We start from the raw sequence: 16671 nt of genomic DNA, 5'->3' as shown, positions 1-16671 counted from the left end.
CTCTCAGTGCAGTGTTAATGTACTGGAGTGTCCAGTCAGTCAATGTGTCTGTATGAACCCCTCTCTCTCAGTGCAGTGTTAATGTACTGGAGTGTCCAGTCAGTCAGTGTGTCTGTATGAACCCCTCTCTCTCAGTGCAGTGTTAATGTACTGGAGTGTCCAGTCAGTCAGTGTGTCTGTATGAACCCCTCTCTCTCAGTGCAGTGTTAATGTACTGGAGTGTCCAGTCAGTCAGTGTGTCTGTATGAACCCCTCTCTCTCAGTGCAGTGTTAATGTACTGGAGTGTCCAGTCAGTCAGTGTGTCTGTATGAACCCCTCTCTCTCAGTGCAGTGTTAATGTACTGGTGTGTCCAGTCAGTCAGGGTGTCTGTATGAACCCCTCTCTCTCAGTGCAGTGTTAATGTACTGGAGTGTCCAGTCAGTCAGGGTGTCTGTATGAACCCCTCTCTCTCAGTGCAGTGTTAATGTACTGGAGTGTCCAGTCAGTCAGTGTGTCTGATGAACCCCTCTCTCTCAGTGCAGTGTTAATGTACTGGAGTGTCCAGTCAGTCAGGGTGTCTGTATGAACCCCTCTCTCTCAGTGCAGTGTTAATGTACTGGAGTGTCCAGTCAGTGTGTCTGTATGAACCCCTCTCTCTCAGTGCAGTGTTAATGTACTGGAGTGTCCAGTCAGTGTGTCTGTATGAACCCCTCTCTCTCAGTGCAGTGTTAATGTACTGGAGTGTCCAGTCAGTGTGTCTGTATGAACCCCTCTCTCTCAGTGCAGTGTTAATGTACTGGAGTGTCCAGTCAGTCAGTGTGTCTGTATGAACCCCTCTCTCTCAGTGCAGTGTTAATGTACTGGAGTGTCCAGTCAGTCAGTGTGTCTGTATGAACCCCTCTCTCTCAGTGCAGTGTTAATGTACTGGAGTGTCCAGTCAGTGTGTCTGTATTAACCCCTCTCTCTCAGTGCAGTGTTAATGTACTGGAGTGTCCAGTCAGTGTGTCTGTATTAACCCCTCTCTCTCAGTGCAGTGTTAATGAACGTTTTTATGTAAATGACTTTAGGGGCTATGGTTTATATTCAGGGAGCAGGGAGAGAGAGGATGGGAGGGGCGAGAGAGGGAGGGAGGGGACAGGGGGAGAGGCTGGGGGAGTGTTTCATGCCTTCTTGAAACATTCCTTCCCCTCTCAGCGCTCACATAGTTCTGGGACTGCCTGACGGTCTTTAAATACCATCTGCAGCGACTCAGAGAGAGCGAGCAGGACCGGCAGGGCGAGAGCAGGAGAAAGACAAACGAAAAAGGCAAACAAGAGGCGCTTGTTTAGGAACACAAATTGTACTCTGCTTCTGTCAGACTTAAAACTTTATTTCTGGTGCACTTCCAGAAAGAAGATCAAGGCAGAAAAGGTAAGTTTGTATCGTAACTCCTAGTGTGTGTGAGGAGAGTGTGGCTGTATCTCCTTTTTTTCAGTACCAGTGACAGTGTCCTAGGCAGCAGTGTGTCTTGGTGTTGTGACTCTAGTGTGAGAGAGGAGAGTGTGGGTGTTATACTGTTGCAGGAGCAGTGACAGAGCCCTGAGCAGCAGTGTGTCTTGGTGTTGTGACTCTAGTGTGAGAGAGGAGAGTGTGGGTGTTATACTGTTGCAGGAGCAGTGACAGAGCTCTGAGCAGCAGTGTGTCTTGGTGTTGTGACTCTAGTGTGAGAGAGGAGAGTGTGGGTGTTATACTGTTGCAGGAGCAGTGACAGAGTCCTGAGCAGCAGTGTGTCTTGGTGTTGTGACTCTAGTGTGAGAGAGGAGAGTGTGGGTGTTATACTGTTGCAGGAGCAGTGACAGAGCTCTGAGCAGCAGTGTGTCTTGGTGTTGTGACTCTAGTGTGAGAGAGGAGAGTGTGGGTGTTATACTGTTGCAGGAGCAGTGACAGAGCCCTGAGCAGCAGTGTGTCTTGGTGTTGTGACTCTAGTGTGAGAGAGGAGAGTGTGGGTGTTATACTGTTGCAGGAGCAGTGACAGAGCTCTGAGCAGCAGTGTGTCTTGGTGTTGTGACTCTAGTGTGAGAGAGGAGAGTGTGGGTGTTATACTGTTGCAGGAGCAGTGACAGAGCTCTGAGCAGCAGTGTGTCTTGGTGTTGTGACTCTAGTGTGAGAGAGGAGAGTGTGGGTGTTATACTGTTGCAGGAGCAGTGACAGAGCCCTGAGCAGCAGTGTGTCTTGGTGTTGTGACTCTAGTGTGAGAGAGGAGAGTGTGGGTGTTATACTGTTGCAGGAGCAGTGACAGAGCCCTGAGCAGCAGTGTGTCTTGGTGTTGTGACTCTAGTGTGAGAGAGGAGAGTGTGGGTGTTATACTGTTGCAGGAGCAGTGACAGAGCCCTGAGCAGCAGTGTGTCTTGGTGTTGTGACTCTAGTGTGAGAGAGGAGAGTGTGGGTGTTATACTGTTGCAGGAGCAGTGACAGAGCTCTGAGCAGCAGTGTGTCTAGGTGTTGTGACTCTAGTGTGAGAGAGGAGAGTGTGGGTGTTATACTGTTGCAGGAGCAGTGACAGAGCCCTGAGCAGCAGTGTGTCTTGGTGTTGTGACTCTAGTGTGAGAGAGGAGAGTGTGGGTGCTATACTGTTGCAGGAGCAGTGACAGAGCTCTGAGCAGCAGTGTGTCTTGGTGTTGTGACTCTAGTGTGAGAGAGGAGAGTGTGGGTGTTATACTGTTGCAGGAGCAGTGACAGAGCTCTGAGCAGCAGTGTGTCTTGGTGTTGTGACTCTAGTGTGAGAGAGGAGAGTGTGGGTGTTATACTGTTGCAGGAGCAGTGACAGAGTCCTGAGCAGCAGTGTGTCTTGGTGTTGTGACTCTAGTGTGAGAGAGGAGAGTGTGGGTGTTATACTGTTGCAGGAGCAGTGACAGAGCTCTGAGCAGCAGTGTGTCTTGGTGTTGTGACTCTAGTGTGAGAGAGGAGAGTGTGGGTGTTATACTGTTGCAGGAGCAGTGACAGTGTCCTAGGCAGCAGTGTGTCTTGGTGTTGTGACTCTAGTGTGAGAGGAGAGTGTGGGTGTTATACTGTTGCAGGAGCAGTGACAGAGCCCTGAGCAGCAGTGTGTCTTGGTGTTGTGACTCTAGTGTGAGAGAGGAGAGTGTGGGTGTTATACTGTTGCAGGAGCAGTGACAGAGCTCTGAGCAGCAGTGTGTCTTGGTGTTGTGACTCTAGTGTGAGAGAGGAGAGTGTGGGTGTTATACTGTTGCAGGAGCAGTGACAGAGCCCTGAGCAGCAGTGTGTCTTGGTGTTGTGACTCTAGTGTGAGAGAGGAGAGTGTGGGTGTTATACTGTTGCAGGAGCAGTGACAGAGCTCTGAGCAGCAGTGTGTCTTGGTGTTGTGACTCTAGTGTGAGAGAGGAGAGTGTGGGTGTTATACTGTTGCAGGAGCAGTGACAGAGTCCTGAGCAGCAGTGTGTCTTGGTGTTGTGACTCTAGTGTGAGAGAGGAGAGTGTGGGTGTTATACTGTTGCAGGAGCAGTGACAGAGCTCTGAGCAGCAGTGTGTCTTGGTGTTGTGACTCTAGTGTGAGAGAGGAGAGTGTGGGTGTTATACTGTTGCAGGAGCAGTGACAGAGTCCTGAGCAGCAGTGTGTCTTGGTGTTGTGACTCTAGTGTGAGAGAGGAGTGTGGGTGTTATACTGTTGCAGGAGCAGTGACAGAGCTCTGAGCAGCAGTGTGTCTTGGTGTTGTGACTCTAGTGTGAGAGAGGAGAGTGTGGGTGTTATACTGTTGCAGGAGCAGTGACAGAGCTCTGAGCAGCAGTGTGTCTTGGTGTTGTGACTCTAGTGTGAGAGAGGAGAGTGTGGGTGTTATACTGTTGCAGGAGCAGTGACAGAGCCCTGAGCAGCAGTGTGTCTTGGTGTTGTGACTCTAGTGTGAGAGAGGAGAGTGTGGGTGTTATACTGTTGCAGGAGCAGTGACAGAGCCCTGAGCAGCAGTGTGTCTTGGTGTTGTGACTCTAGTGTGAGAGAGGAGAGTGTGGGTGTTATACTGTTGCAGGAGCAGTGACAGTGTCCTAGGCAGCAGTGTGTCTTGGTGTTGTGACTCTAGTGTGAGAGAGGAGAGTGTGGGTGTTATACTGTTGCAGGAGCAGTGACAGAGCCCTGAGCAGCAGTGTGTCTTGGTGTTGTGACTCTAGTGTGAGAGAGGAGAGTGTGGGTGTTATACTGTTGCAGGAGCAGTGACAGAGCCCTGAGCAGCAGTGTGTCTTGGTGTTGTGACTCTAGTGTGAGAGAGGAGAGTGTGGGTGTTATACTGTTGCAGGAGCAGTGACAGAGCCCTGAGCAGCAGTGTGTCTTGGTGTTGTGACTCTAGTGTGAGAGAGGAGAGTGTGGGTGTTATACTGTTGCAGGAGCAGTGACAGAGTCCTGAGCAGCAGTGTGTCTTGGTGTTGTGACTCTAGTGTGAGAGAGGAGAGTGTGGGTGTTATACTGTTGCAGGAGCAGTGACAGAGCCCTGAGCAGCAGTGTGTCTTGGTGTTGTGACTCTAGTGTGAGAGAGGAGAGTGTGGGTGTTAAACTGTTGCAGGAGCAGTGACAGAGCCCTGAGCAGCAGTGTGTCTTGGTGTTGTGACTCTAGTGTGAGAGAGGAGAGTGTGGGTGTTATACTGTTGCAGGAGCAGTGACAGAGCCCTGAGCAGCAGTGTGTCTTGGTGTTGTGACTCTAGTGTGAGAGAGGAGAGTGTGGGTGTTATACTGTTGCAGGAGCAGTGACAGAGCTCTGAGCAGCAGTGTGTCTTGGTGTTGTGACTCTAGTGTGAGAGAGGAGAGTGTGGGTGTTATACTGTTGCAGGAGCAGTGACAGAGCCCTGAGCAGCAGTGTGTCTTGGTGTTGTGACTCTAGTGTGAGAGAGGAGAGTGTGGGTGTTATACTGTTGCAGGAGCAGTGACAGAGCTCTGAGCAGCAGTGTGTCTTGGTGTTGTGGCTCTAGTGTGAGAGAGGAGAGTGTGGGTGTTATACTGTTGCAGGAGCAGTGACAGAGCTCTGAGCAGCAGTGTGTCTTGGTGTTGTGACTCTAGTGTGAGAGAGGAGAGTGTGGGTGTTATACTGTTGCAGGAGCAGTGACAGAGCCCTGAGCAGCAGTGTGTCTTGGTGTTGTGACTCTAGTGTGAGAGAGGAGAGTGTGGGTGTTATACTGTTGCAGGAGCAGTGACAGAGCCCTGAGCAGCAGTGTGTCTTGGTGTTGTGACTCTAGTGTGAGAGAGGAGAGTGTTGGTGTTATACTGTTGCAGGAGCAGTGACAGAGCTCTGAGCAGCAGTGTGTCTTGGTGTTGTGACTCTAGTGTGAGAGAGGAGAGTGTGGGTGTTATACTGTTGCAGGAGCAGTGACAGAGCCCTGAGCAGCAGTGTGTCTTGGTGTTGTGACTCTAGTGTGAGAGAGGAGAGTGTGGGTGTTATACTGTTGCAGGAGCAGTGACAGAGCTCTGAGCAGCAGTGTGTCTTGGTGTTGTGACTCTAGTGTGAGAGAGGAGAGTGTGGGTGTTATACTGTTATAGTAGCATAATACTGTACAGGGTGTGATACAGCAGAGTCAATGTAGCATAATACTGTACAGGGTGTAATATAGCAGAGTGCAATATAGTTTAATACTCTACATGGTATTATATAGCAGAGTCAGTAGAGTTTAATACTGTACAGGGTGTGATTTAGCAGAGTGCAGTATAGGTTAATACTGTACAGGTTGTTATATAGCAGAGTCAATATAGTTTATTACTGTACAGGGTGTGATATAGCAGAGTGCCATATACAGTAGGTTAATAATGTACAGTGTGTGATACAGCAGAGTCAATGTAGCATAATACTGTACAGGTTGTGATATAGCAGAGCCAATATAGTTTATTACTGTACAGGGTGTGATATAGCAGAGTACAGTATAGTTTATTACTGTACAGGGTGTGATATAGCAGAGTGCCATATACTGTAGGTTAATACTGTACAGGTTGTGATATAGCAGAGTCAATATAGTTTATTACTGTAAGGTGTGATATAGCAGAGTACAGTATAGTTTATTACTGTACAGGGTATGATATAGCAGAGTGCCATATAGGTTAATACTGTAGAGTCTGTGATATAGCAGAGTCAATGTAGCACAATACTGTACAGGGTGTGATATAGCAGAGTATAATATAGGTTAATACTGTACAGTGTGTGATATACAGTAACAGAGTCAGTGTAGCATAATAATCTACATGGTGTGATATAGCAGAGTACAGTAGTTTAGTACTGTACAGGGTGTGATATAATAATAATAATAATAATAATAAACTTGAATTTATATAGTGCCTTTAAAGGTGGCTTCTCAAAACAACAATAAATAAGCAGAATACACAAGATAAAACAAAATTACAATACACAGAGGAGACGCTGGATGGTGGTACTAAGTATAGTAGGAGCAGAGCGGTGAAGAATGGAACCAGTTCAGTAAAGGCTCTTCTGAAGAAGAAGGTTTTGAGTCTGGATTTGAAGGAGTTTAGAGAAGGTGACTCTCTGATACCCTTGGGCAAAGAGTTCCAGAGCTTGGGGGCATCACAGGAGAAGGCCCTGTCACCCATACAATGTAGACGGGCTTGGGGGACAGTAAGGAGACCAGAATTAGAAGAGCGAAGGGTGCGAGGTGGGGAGTAGGGCGATAATAGTTCAGACAGGTACTGAGGTGCCAAGCCATGCAGAGCCTTATAGGTGAGCATGAGGGTTTTAAAGTCCACACGGAATTTGACTGGAAGCCAGTGCAAGGACTCCAGGATAGGAGTAATGTGATCATTTGCACTAGACCTGGTCGGGATTCTGGCTGATGAATTTTGGACATACTGCAGTTTGTTCAATGCCAGTAGAGCATTACAGCAGCCAATTCGAGAGAACAAAAATGTGTTGATCAGCTTTTCACCCACAGTTAGTGATAGCATAGGGCGTAGTCTAGCGATATTTCTGAGGAGAAAAAAAAATGTTTTGACAATATGCTGCACATGTGGGATAGCAGAGTCGATATAGTTTAATACTGTACAGGGCGTGATATAACAGAGTACAATATAGTTTAATACTGTACAGGGTTTGATATAGCAGAGTACAGTATAGTTTAATACTGTACAGGGTGTGATATAGCAGAGTACAGTATATTCTAATACTGTACAGGGTGTGATATAGCAGAGTCAATAGAGTTTAATACTGTACAGGGTGTGATATAGCAGAGTACAGTATAGTCTAATACTGTACAGGGTGTGATATAGCAGAGTACAGTATAGTTTAATACTGTACAGGGTGTGATATAGCAGAGTCGATAGAGTTTAATACTGTACAGGGTGTGATATAGCAGAGTACAGTATAGTCTAATACTGTACAGGGTGTGAAACAGCAGAGTACAGTATAGTCTAATACTGTACAGGGTGTGATATAGCAGAGTCGATAGAGTTTAATACTGTACAGGGTGTGATATAGCAGAGTACAGTATAGTCTAATACTGTACAGGGTGTGATATAGCAGAGTACAGTATAGTTTAATACTGTACAGGGTGTGATATAGCAGAGTCGATAGAGTTTAATACTGTACAGGGTGTGATATAGCAGAGTACAGTATAGTCTAATACTGTACAGGGTGTGATATAGCAGAGTCGATAGAGTTTAATACTGTACAGGGTTTGATATAGCAGAGTACAGTATATTCTAATACTGTACAGGGTGTGATATAGCAGAGTCGATATAGTTTAATACTGTACAGGGTGTGATATAACAGAGTACAGTATAGTCTAATACTGTACAGGGTGTGAAACAGCAGAGTGAAGTGAGCCAGAGCTCTGCGTGTGGCAGTTAAAATGAGCCCCTGATCATCCTTTGCTGATGTTCTTATTAACACAAAACAGTTAAACACAACACAGTTAAACACAACACAGGCACAGCTGGATCGGCTCCTCAAGTCAAATAGCTACCAAGGAGCGGCGGGCGAGAGGGAGTCCCCCGCCTGGGGCCCGCGCTGCGCTGCGCTGCAGACTCAGGGGCCAGCAGGAAGAGGCAGGGAGGGAGAACTGATGACCTGGCAGCTCGCAGCTCCTGCACGGGTTTCGACACCACCGACTTCCCTGGGTGAGGCGCAGGTCATGTGTGTGTGTGTGAGAGTGTGTGTGTGTGTGCGCGCGCGCGCGCGTGCGTGTGAGAGTGTGTGCGTGCGTGTCTGTGTGTGTGTGTGCGTGTGTGTGTGAGAGTGTGTGTGCGTGTCTGTGTGTGTGTGAGAGTGTCTGTGTGTGTGAGTGTGTGTGTGTGTGTGTGTGTGTGTGTGTGTGTGTTGAGCCCCTGGGAGGGACCTGCGCCTCGCTGGAGGTCTCTGCCCGCTGCTCTCCTGGAGCAGACGAGCCCAGGAGGTGGAGATCCGGGTCAGCGAGAGCCCTTCCTGCCACCTGGCTGCGGGATTCGTATACCGAAGGTGTGTTGGGTCAGTGATCGTTTCAGTCAGGTTCTGGAAGTGTTCAGACTCCACCTGACTTTACTGAAGGTGTGTTGGGACAATGATCATTTCAGTCATGTTCTGGAAGTGTTCAGACTTCACCTTCACTTTACTGTGGATGTGTTGGGTCAGTGATCGTTTCAGTCAGGTTCTGGAAGTGTTCAGACTTCACCTGACTTTACTGTGGATGTGTTGGGTCAGTGATCGTTTCAGTCAGGTTCTGGAAGTGTTCAGACTCCACCTGACTTTACTGAAGGTGTGTTGGGACAATGATCATTTCAGTCATGTTCTGGAAGTGTTCAGACTTCACCTTCACTTTACTGTGGATGTGTTGGGTCAGTGATCGTTTCAGTCAGGTTCTGGATGTGCAGAAACTCCACCTCACTTTACTGTAGATGTGTTGATAACAGTCACAGAATCTCACACTAACTCACCTGTCGCGCTGGAGTCTGCACTGAAGCTCCTGGCAGCGGTGGGTCCCATTGGCTGCTGAGGCAGGGTGGGATCAGACTCAGGGGGGTGGTCAGGAATACCAGCATCACACCCAGGCACAATTTAACATAGTGCCTTTTGGAAGGAGCTGACAAGCACCAGGGAAGGAATGACTGGGTGTGAAAATCAGAATAAACCCAGAAGGGCAGACCGATGGGCTCAACCCGCGGGCTGACACTGTGGTTCCCCTTTGGCCTGTGTGATTGTGACGTTTATTTATACACTGCAGAAATATGTCCTCCAGCTAGAACACGCATATTTCTGCTGCATTCCTGGGATACCCTGCATGGCAGCGAGTCAGACATCTGTTGGCCTCAACCTCCCTCAACCTCCCTAATAGTGCTGGAAGAAACTATGAGGCAACTCCATAAATCCAATCAGTATACTAACCCCTCTCTCAGTGCAGTGTTAATGTACTGGAGTGTCCAGTCAGTGTGTCTGTATGAACCCCTCTCTCTCAGTGCAGTGTTAATGTACTGGAGTGTCCAGTCAGTCAGTGTGTCTGTATGAACCCCTCTCTCTCAGTGCAGTGTTAATGTACTGGAGTGTCCAGTCAGTCAGTGTGTCTGTATGAACCCCTCTCTCTCAGTGCAGTGTTAATGTACTGGAGTGTCCAGTCAGTCAGTGTGTCTGTATGAACCCCTCTCTCTCAGTGCAATGTTAATGTACTGGAGTGTCCAGTCAGTGTGTCTGTATGAACCCCTCTCTCTCAGTGCAGTGTTAATGTACTGGAGTGTCCAGTCAGTCAGTGTGTCTGTATGAACCCCTCTCTCCCAGTGCAGTGTTAATGTACTGGAGTGTCCAGTCAGTCAGTGTGTCTGTATTAACCCCTCTCTCTCAGTGCAGTGTTAATGTACTGGAGTGTCCAGTCAGTCAGTGTGTCTGTATGAACCCCTCTCTCTCAGTGCAGTGTTAATGTACTGGAGTGTCCAGTCAGTCAGTGTGTCTGTATGAACCCCTCTCTCTCAGTGCAGTGTTAATGTACTGGGGTGTCCAGTCAGTCAGTGTGTCTGTATGAACCCCTCTCTCTCAGTGCAGTGTTAATGTACTGGAGTGTCCAGTCAGTGTGTCTGTATGAACCCCTCTCTCTCAGTGCAGTGTTAATGTACTGGAGTGTCCAGTCAGTGTGTCTGTATGAACCCCTCTCTCTCAGTGCAGTGTTAATGTACTGGAGTGTCCAGTCAGTCAGTGTGTCTGTATGAACCCCTCTCTCTCAGTGCAGTGTTAATGTACTGGAGTGTCCAGTCAGTCAGTGTGTCTGTATGAACCCCTCTCTCTCAGTGCAGTGTTAATGTACTGGAGTGTCCAGTCAGTGTGTCTGTATGAACCCCTCTCTCTCAGTGCAGTGTTAATGTACTGGAGTGTCCAGTCAGTCAGTGTGTCTGTATGAACCCCTCTCTCTCAGTGCAGTGTTAATGTACTGTAGTGTCCAGTCAGTGTGTCTGTATGAACCCCTCTCTCTCAGTGCAGTGTTAATGTACTGGGGTGTCCAGTCAGTCAGTGTGTCTGTATGAACCCCTCTCTCTCAGTGCAGTGTTAATGTACTGGAGTGTCCAGTCAGTGTGTCTGTATGAACCCCTCTCTCTCAGTGCAGTGTTAATGTACTGGAGTGTCCAGTCAGTGTGTCTGTATGAACCCCTCTCTCTCAGTGCAGTGTTAATGTACTGGAGTGTCCAGTCAGTCAGTGTGTCTGTATGAACCCCTCTCTCTCAGTGCAGTGTTAATGTACTGGAGTGTCCAGTCAGTCAGTGTGTCTGTATGAACCCCTCTCTCTCAGTGCAGTGTTAATGTACTGGAGTGTCCAGTCAGTCAGTGTCTGTATGAACCCCTCTCTCTCAGTGCAGTGTTAATGTACTAGAGTGTCCAGTCAGTGTGTCTGTATGAACCTCTCTCTCTCAGTGCAGTGTTAATGTACTGGAGTGTCCAGTCAGTCAGTGTGTCTGTATGAACCCCTCTCTCTCAGTGCAGTGTTAATGTTCTGGAGTGTCCAGGCAGTCTGTATTATTCTTTCTCTCACTATGGGTATGCTTTGATTATGAGACACACTGTTCTGGGACCTTTCCCGGTTCACTTTATCTCACTCTCACATATTTCTTTCGTCTCTCTCCAATTGCCAACAGGAGGCCACAAGCATTTCGTTGTTTTCCCTAGAAAAACAGTTTTTACTGAAGTGGAACAGGGTGAGCAGAGCAGTGCTGCCAACACAAACATGATGGAGAGGGAGGGGAGAGGAGAGAGAGAGGAGAGAGGAGACAGGGGCTGGGAGGAATGTGGGAGAGGAGAGAGAGTGGAGAGAGGGGAGGGAGCAGACAGGGGCTGGGTGGGACGTGGGAGTGAGAGAGGAGAGAGAGGGGAGAGAGATGAGAGAGGAGAGAGAGAGAGAGTGCACTTCCTACTGCACTGTGACAGATACTCTGGGATTAGAGAAACATTCTTCCCGAAATTCAGAAATCTAATCCCAGAGTTCCCACACCTGCCAGAATCACAACGGGTCCCAATCCTACTGGGAGAGGGAGGAGGGAACTCAGTTGAACTGGCAGCCCAGTATGTGATCTCCTGTCACAGCCTGAGGAACAGTGAGTCTGTCTCCCAATAATGCTCCAGCCGCCTACAGTATATGTCAATATTATATAATATGTCTTTGTTGTAAATGTCTGTAATATGTCTGTAGATTTGATTTTACTTTTATTTTTTGTTTTGTTTAATGTGAATTTCATTACTTTCATTTGCTTTGGCGACACTGATTGTACCCATCGGTCATGCTAATAAAGCACCTTGAGTTGAACTGAAATGAGAGGAGAGAGAGGGGAGATAGGAGAGAGAGTGGAAAGGGGAGAGAGACGAGAGAAGAGAGGGGAACAAGGAGAGAGGAGAGAAGAGAGAGGGGAGAGAGGAGAAGGAAATTAGGAGAGAGGGAGAGGAGCAGGAGCGACTAACTGTGAAAGGATGAGCTAGAGACAGAAGAGGGTGTCTGTGAGGAAGAGAGAATCACTGAACACCGACCTGTCAGGACCTCCTCTGCGGGAATCACTGAACACTGACCTCTCAGGACCTCCTCTGTGAGAGTCACTGAACACTGCTCTGTCAGGACCTTTGCAGAAATCGCTGAACACTGTTCTGTCAGGACCTCCTCTGTGACAATCACTGAACTCTGTTCCTGTCGTGAACTCTGTGGGAATCACTGAACACTGTTCCTGTCATGAACTCTGTGGGAATCAATGAACACTACTCTGTCAGGACCTCTGTGGGAATCACTTTACCAATTTGTCACCAAATTCACCTTTACCAGTCATGGCCTCCTGATCACCCCCCTCTCTGAACTGGCCTCATCACTCTGCTCTCCTCCCCACTGAGAGATGGAGTGTGTGAGCGGACTGGAGCATCATCACACTGGGGTGGAGGGGATTCCTATTACTGTAATGGGCTTTGAGTGGGGTGTCCACTGAAGTGGGACATCACTGTACATCGTTCACTAAATCGCTGAACTCTGCTCCCGTCATGACCTCTGTGCGAATCGCTGAACTCTGCTCCCGTCGTGACCTCTGTGCGAATCGCTGAACTCTGTGGGAATCGCTGAACTCTTCTCCTGTCGTTTCCTCTGTGCAAATCGCTGAACTCTTCTCCTGTCGTTTCCTCTGTGCGAATCATCGTGACCTCTGTGCGAATCGCTGAACTCTGCTCCTGTCATTTCCTCTGTGCGAATCATCGTGACCTCTGTGCGAATCGCTGAACTCTGCTCCTGTCGTTTCCTCTGTGCGAATCATCGTGACCTCTGTACGAATCGCTGAACTCTGCTCCCGTCGTGACCTCTTCTCTCGCAATGGTGACTCACACAGGCCTCAGTGTTGCACGACCAGTCCCTGAGTTAGCACTGCCCTACTGAACGCTTCTTCAGACACGCGCTGGAAATCCTTTAAATAGCACCTCACTGACAGGGTAGCTCAAGGCTGAGATTCACACTTCTTGTGTAGAAACTGATGGGAGGACTTACTGACACAGTCTCTGACCACACTGACTCACTGACATCACGTGACGTAGTTGCTCTGTCTCTCAGTGCAGTGTTAATGTACTGGAGTGTCCAGTCAGTGTGTCTGTATTAACCCCTCTCTCACAGTGCAGAGATAATATACAGTATCCCACTGTCACTTAATATGTATTTTTCTCCCTGTGTTCTCCCAGAATGCCGTTGGAGGGAGCCTCAGTGCGGGACCGCTCTGCAGTGGGACGATGGCCGGCTGTCACTCTGGGCAGGGGGGAGGAGCCTGTCCAGGGGGCGGGGCAACAGCAGGAGGAGGCGGGGTCAGGGGGCCGTCGCCGGTGGTATCACAGGCTGTGTCCCTGCATCCGCGCCAGGAAGACAGACACGGCTGAGGTCACCGAGACCGCCACCACCGACGACACCGAGAAGCCCTCCATCCCTCACACCGGGGGCACGGAACTGGACGGTAATACCCAGACTGGGGCCGCGGGGCGGCGCAGAGGTCAACGCTGGGGCCCTGGGCTCGATTCCAGACCTGCGGTGCTGTGTGTGTGGTCTCCCCATGGTCACATGGGCTCATTCTGGGAGAACTGGCCCTACTTTGTGTGTGTCTGGTGTGTGTGTGTGTGTGTGTGTGTGTGTGTGTGTGTGTGTGTGTGTGTGTGTGTGTGTGTGAGTGTGTGAGAGTGTGTGAGTGTGTGTCTGATGTGAGCGTGTTTCTGGTCTGAGTGTGTGTTTCTGTGTCTGATGTGAGTGTGTGTCTGAGTGTGTGCTGTGTCTGGTGTGAGTGTGTGTCTGAGTGTGTGCTGTGTCTGATGTGAGTGTGTGTCTGAGTGTGTGCTGTGTCTGGTGTGAGTGTGTGTCTGAGTGTGTGCTGTGTCTGGTGTGAGTGTGTGTCTGAGTGTGTGTTTCTGTGTCTGGTGTGAGTGTGTGTCTGAGTGTGTGCTGTGTCTGGTGTGAGTGTGTGTCTGAGTGTGTGCTGTGTCTGGTGTGAGTGTGATGTGTGAGTATAGTCTGAGTGAGTGTCTGTGTCTCAGTGTGTGTGTGTCTGGTGTGAGTGTGTGGTGTGTATGTCTCTGTGTCTGGTGTGAGTGTGACTGGTGCAAGTGTGTATCTGTGTCCTGTGATAGATTGGTGTCCTATCCAGGGTGTGTGTGTGTCCTGTGATGGACAGGTGCCCTGTCCAGGGTGTGTGTGTGTCCTGTGATGGGCTGGTGTCCTGTCCAGGGTGTGTGTGTGTCCTGTGATGGGCTGGTGTCCTGTCCAGGGTGTGTGTGTGTGTCCTGTGATGGACAGGTGCCCTGTCCAGGGTGTGTGTGTGTGTCCTGTGATGGACAGGTGCCCTGTCCAGGGTGTGTGTGTGTCCTGTGATGGACAGGTGCCCTGTCCAGGGTGTGTGTGTGTGTGTCCTGTGATGGACTGGTGTCCTGTCCAGGGTATGTGCGTGTGTCCTGTGATGGACTGGTGTCCTGTCCAGGGTGTGTGCGTGTGTCCTGTGATGGACAGGTGTCCTGTCCAGGGTGTGTGTGTGTGTCCTGTGATGGACAGGTGTCCTGTCCAGGGTGTGTGTGTGTCCTGTGATGGACAGGTGTCCTGTCCAGGGTGTGTGTGTGTGTCCTGTGATGGACAGGTGTCCTGTCCAGGGTGTGTGTGTGTCCTGTGATGGACAGGTGCCCTGTCCAGGGTGTGTGTGTGTGTCCTGTGATGGACAGGTGTCCTGTCCAGGGTATGTGTGTGTGTCCTGTGATGGACAGGTGTCCTGTCCAGGGTGTGTGTGTGTGTCCTGTGATGGACAGGTGTCCTGTCCAGGGTGTGTGTGTGTGTCCTATGATGGGCTGGTGTCCTGTCCAGGGTGTGTGTGTGTCCTGTGATGGGCTGGTGTCCTGTCCAGGGTGTCTGTGTGTGTCCTGTGATGGACAGGTGCCCTGTCCAGGGTGTGTGTGTGTGTCCTGTGATGGACAGGTGTCCTGTCCAGGGTATGTGTGTGTGTCCTGTGATGGACAGGTGTCCTGTCCAGGGTGTGTGTGTGTGTCCTGTGATGGACAGGTGTCCTGTCCAGGGTGTGTGTGTGTGTCCTGTGATGGACAGGTGCCCTGTCCAGGGTGTGTGTGTGTGTCCTGTGATGGACAGGTGTCCTGTCCAGGGTATGTGTGTGTGTCCTGTGATGGACAGGTGTCCTGTCCAGGGTGTGTGTGTGTGTCCTGTGATGGACAGGTGTCCTGTCCAGGGGGTGTGTGTGTGTGTGTCCTGTGATGGACAGGTGTCCTGTCCAGGGTGTGTGTGTGTGTCCTATGATGGGCTGGTGTCCTGTCCAGGGTGTGTGTGTGTCCTGTGATGGGCTGGTGTCCTGTCCAGGGTGTGTGTGTGTCCTGTGATGGACTGGTGCCCTGTCCAGGGTGTGTGTGTGTGTCCTGTGATGGACTGGTGTCCTGTCCAGGGTGTGTGTGTGTGTCCTGTGATGGCCTGGTGTCCTGTCCAGGGTGTGTGTGTGTCCTGTGATGGACAGGTGTCCTCTCCAGGCGGTACCCTGCCGTGTGCCCAGTTGCTTGCTGGGATAGGCTCCGGCTCCCCTGTGGCTCTGTCCTGGAAGATGCAGTTAGAAAGTGATGGATGGGAGTGCGGACCGCCTGTCTGTCTCTGCACCGGGGAAACCGTCAGTGTGTCAACTCCCCCCTCTCTCTCTGGTGTAGAGCTGACGTTGTCCGTGGTGTCAGTGGACCTGCTGAAGTCCCCCTCGGGTCAGAACCGCAAGGAGCACCACACCAATCTGTACCACAGTGATGACCTCATCATTCGCCGGGGACAGACCTTCCAGATCCTCCTCACCCTGTCTCGACCTTTCACCCCTGGCACAGACAAGCTCTTCCTGGAGCTCAAGACCGGTCAGTGCTCTCCACTGTCGCTATTGTTGTTAACGCTTATTATTGTTCTTGCTGTTCATGGGCTGGTGGTCATTAAAGTGCAGTGTTACAAGCACTGGTGCTGCTGTGACCACAGCCATAGTGACTGCTTCCCCTGCTGTGGCTAAATACAAACTGTTACTGCTGCTATACTACTGGGACTGCTTCTATACTGCTATTACTGCTGCTTTACTACTGGGACTGCTTCTATACTGCTATTACTATTACCAGCCAGTGTGCCAGCACCACAGCTAACAGTCCTGCTGTTATTACTGTCACTACTGTTACTGCTGTTATTACTGTCACTACTGTTACTGCTGCTATTACTGTCACTACTGTTACTGTTGCTATTACTGTCACTACTGTTACTGCTGCTAGCGCCATAGCTAACAGTCCTGCTGCTATTAGTCAGTACTGTTACTGCTGCTTTACTACCATTACTGCTGCTGTTACTGTCAGTACTGTTACTGCTGCTATTACTGTCACTACTGTTACTGCTGCTTTACTACTGTTACTACTGCTATTACTGTCACTACTGTTACTGCTGCTTTACTACTGTTACTGCTGCTATTACTGTCACTACTGTTACTGCTGCTTTACTGTTACTGCTGCTATTACTGTGACTACTGTTACTGCTGCTATTACTGTCACTACTGTTACTGCTGCTTTACTGTTACTGTTGCTATTACTGTCACTACTGTTACTGCTGCTAGCGCCATAGCTAACAGTCCTGCTGCTATTACTGTCACTACTGTTACTGCTGCTTTACTGTTACTGCTGCTATTACTGTCACTACTGTTACTGCTGCTTTACTGTTACTGCTGCTATTACTGTGACTACTGTTACTGCTGCTATTACTGTCACTA

At 49.6% G+C, this 16671-nt stretch overlaps 1 protein-coding gene across 1 annotated transcript in view; it reads left to right on the top strand.

Annotated features, from left to right (window-relative positions):
• The first annotated feature begins 1171 nt into the window (after positions 1-1171).
• Positions 1172-16671, top strand: part of LOC148660400 (protein-glutamine gamma-glutamyltransferase K-like) — a 34547-nt gene continuing 19047 nt past the window's right edge. The window contains exons 1-3 of the mRNA XM_088634328.1: positions 1172-1391; positions 13106-13371; positions 15596-15787. Of these exons, the coding sequence (XP_088490454.1) occupies positions 13107-13371; positions 15596-15787 (457 nt within the window). The 5' untranslated portion in view covers positions 1172-1391; position 13106. The remainder of the gene's footprint in view (positions 1392-13105; positions 13372-15595; positions 15788-16671) is intronic.

The sequence above is a fragment of the Lepisosteus platostomus genome, chromosome 6 (genome assembly GCF_059453375.1).
Source record: "Lepisosteus platostomus isolate fLepPlt1 chromosome 6, fLepPlt1.hap1, whole genome shotgun sequence".
Classification (NCBI taxonomy): domain Eukaryota; kingdom Metazoa; phylum Chordata; class Actinopteri; order Semionotiformes; family Lepisosteidae; genus Lepisosteus; species Lepisosteus platostomus.
The sequence above is the reverse complement of the archived record's forward strand: the minus strand, read 5'-3'. Positions and strand labels throughout refer to the sequence as shown.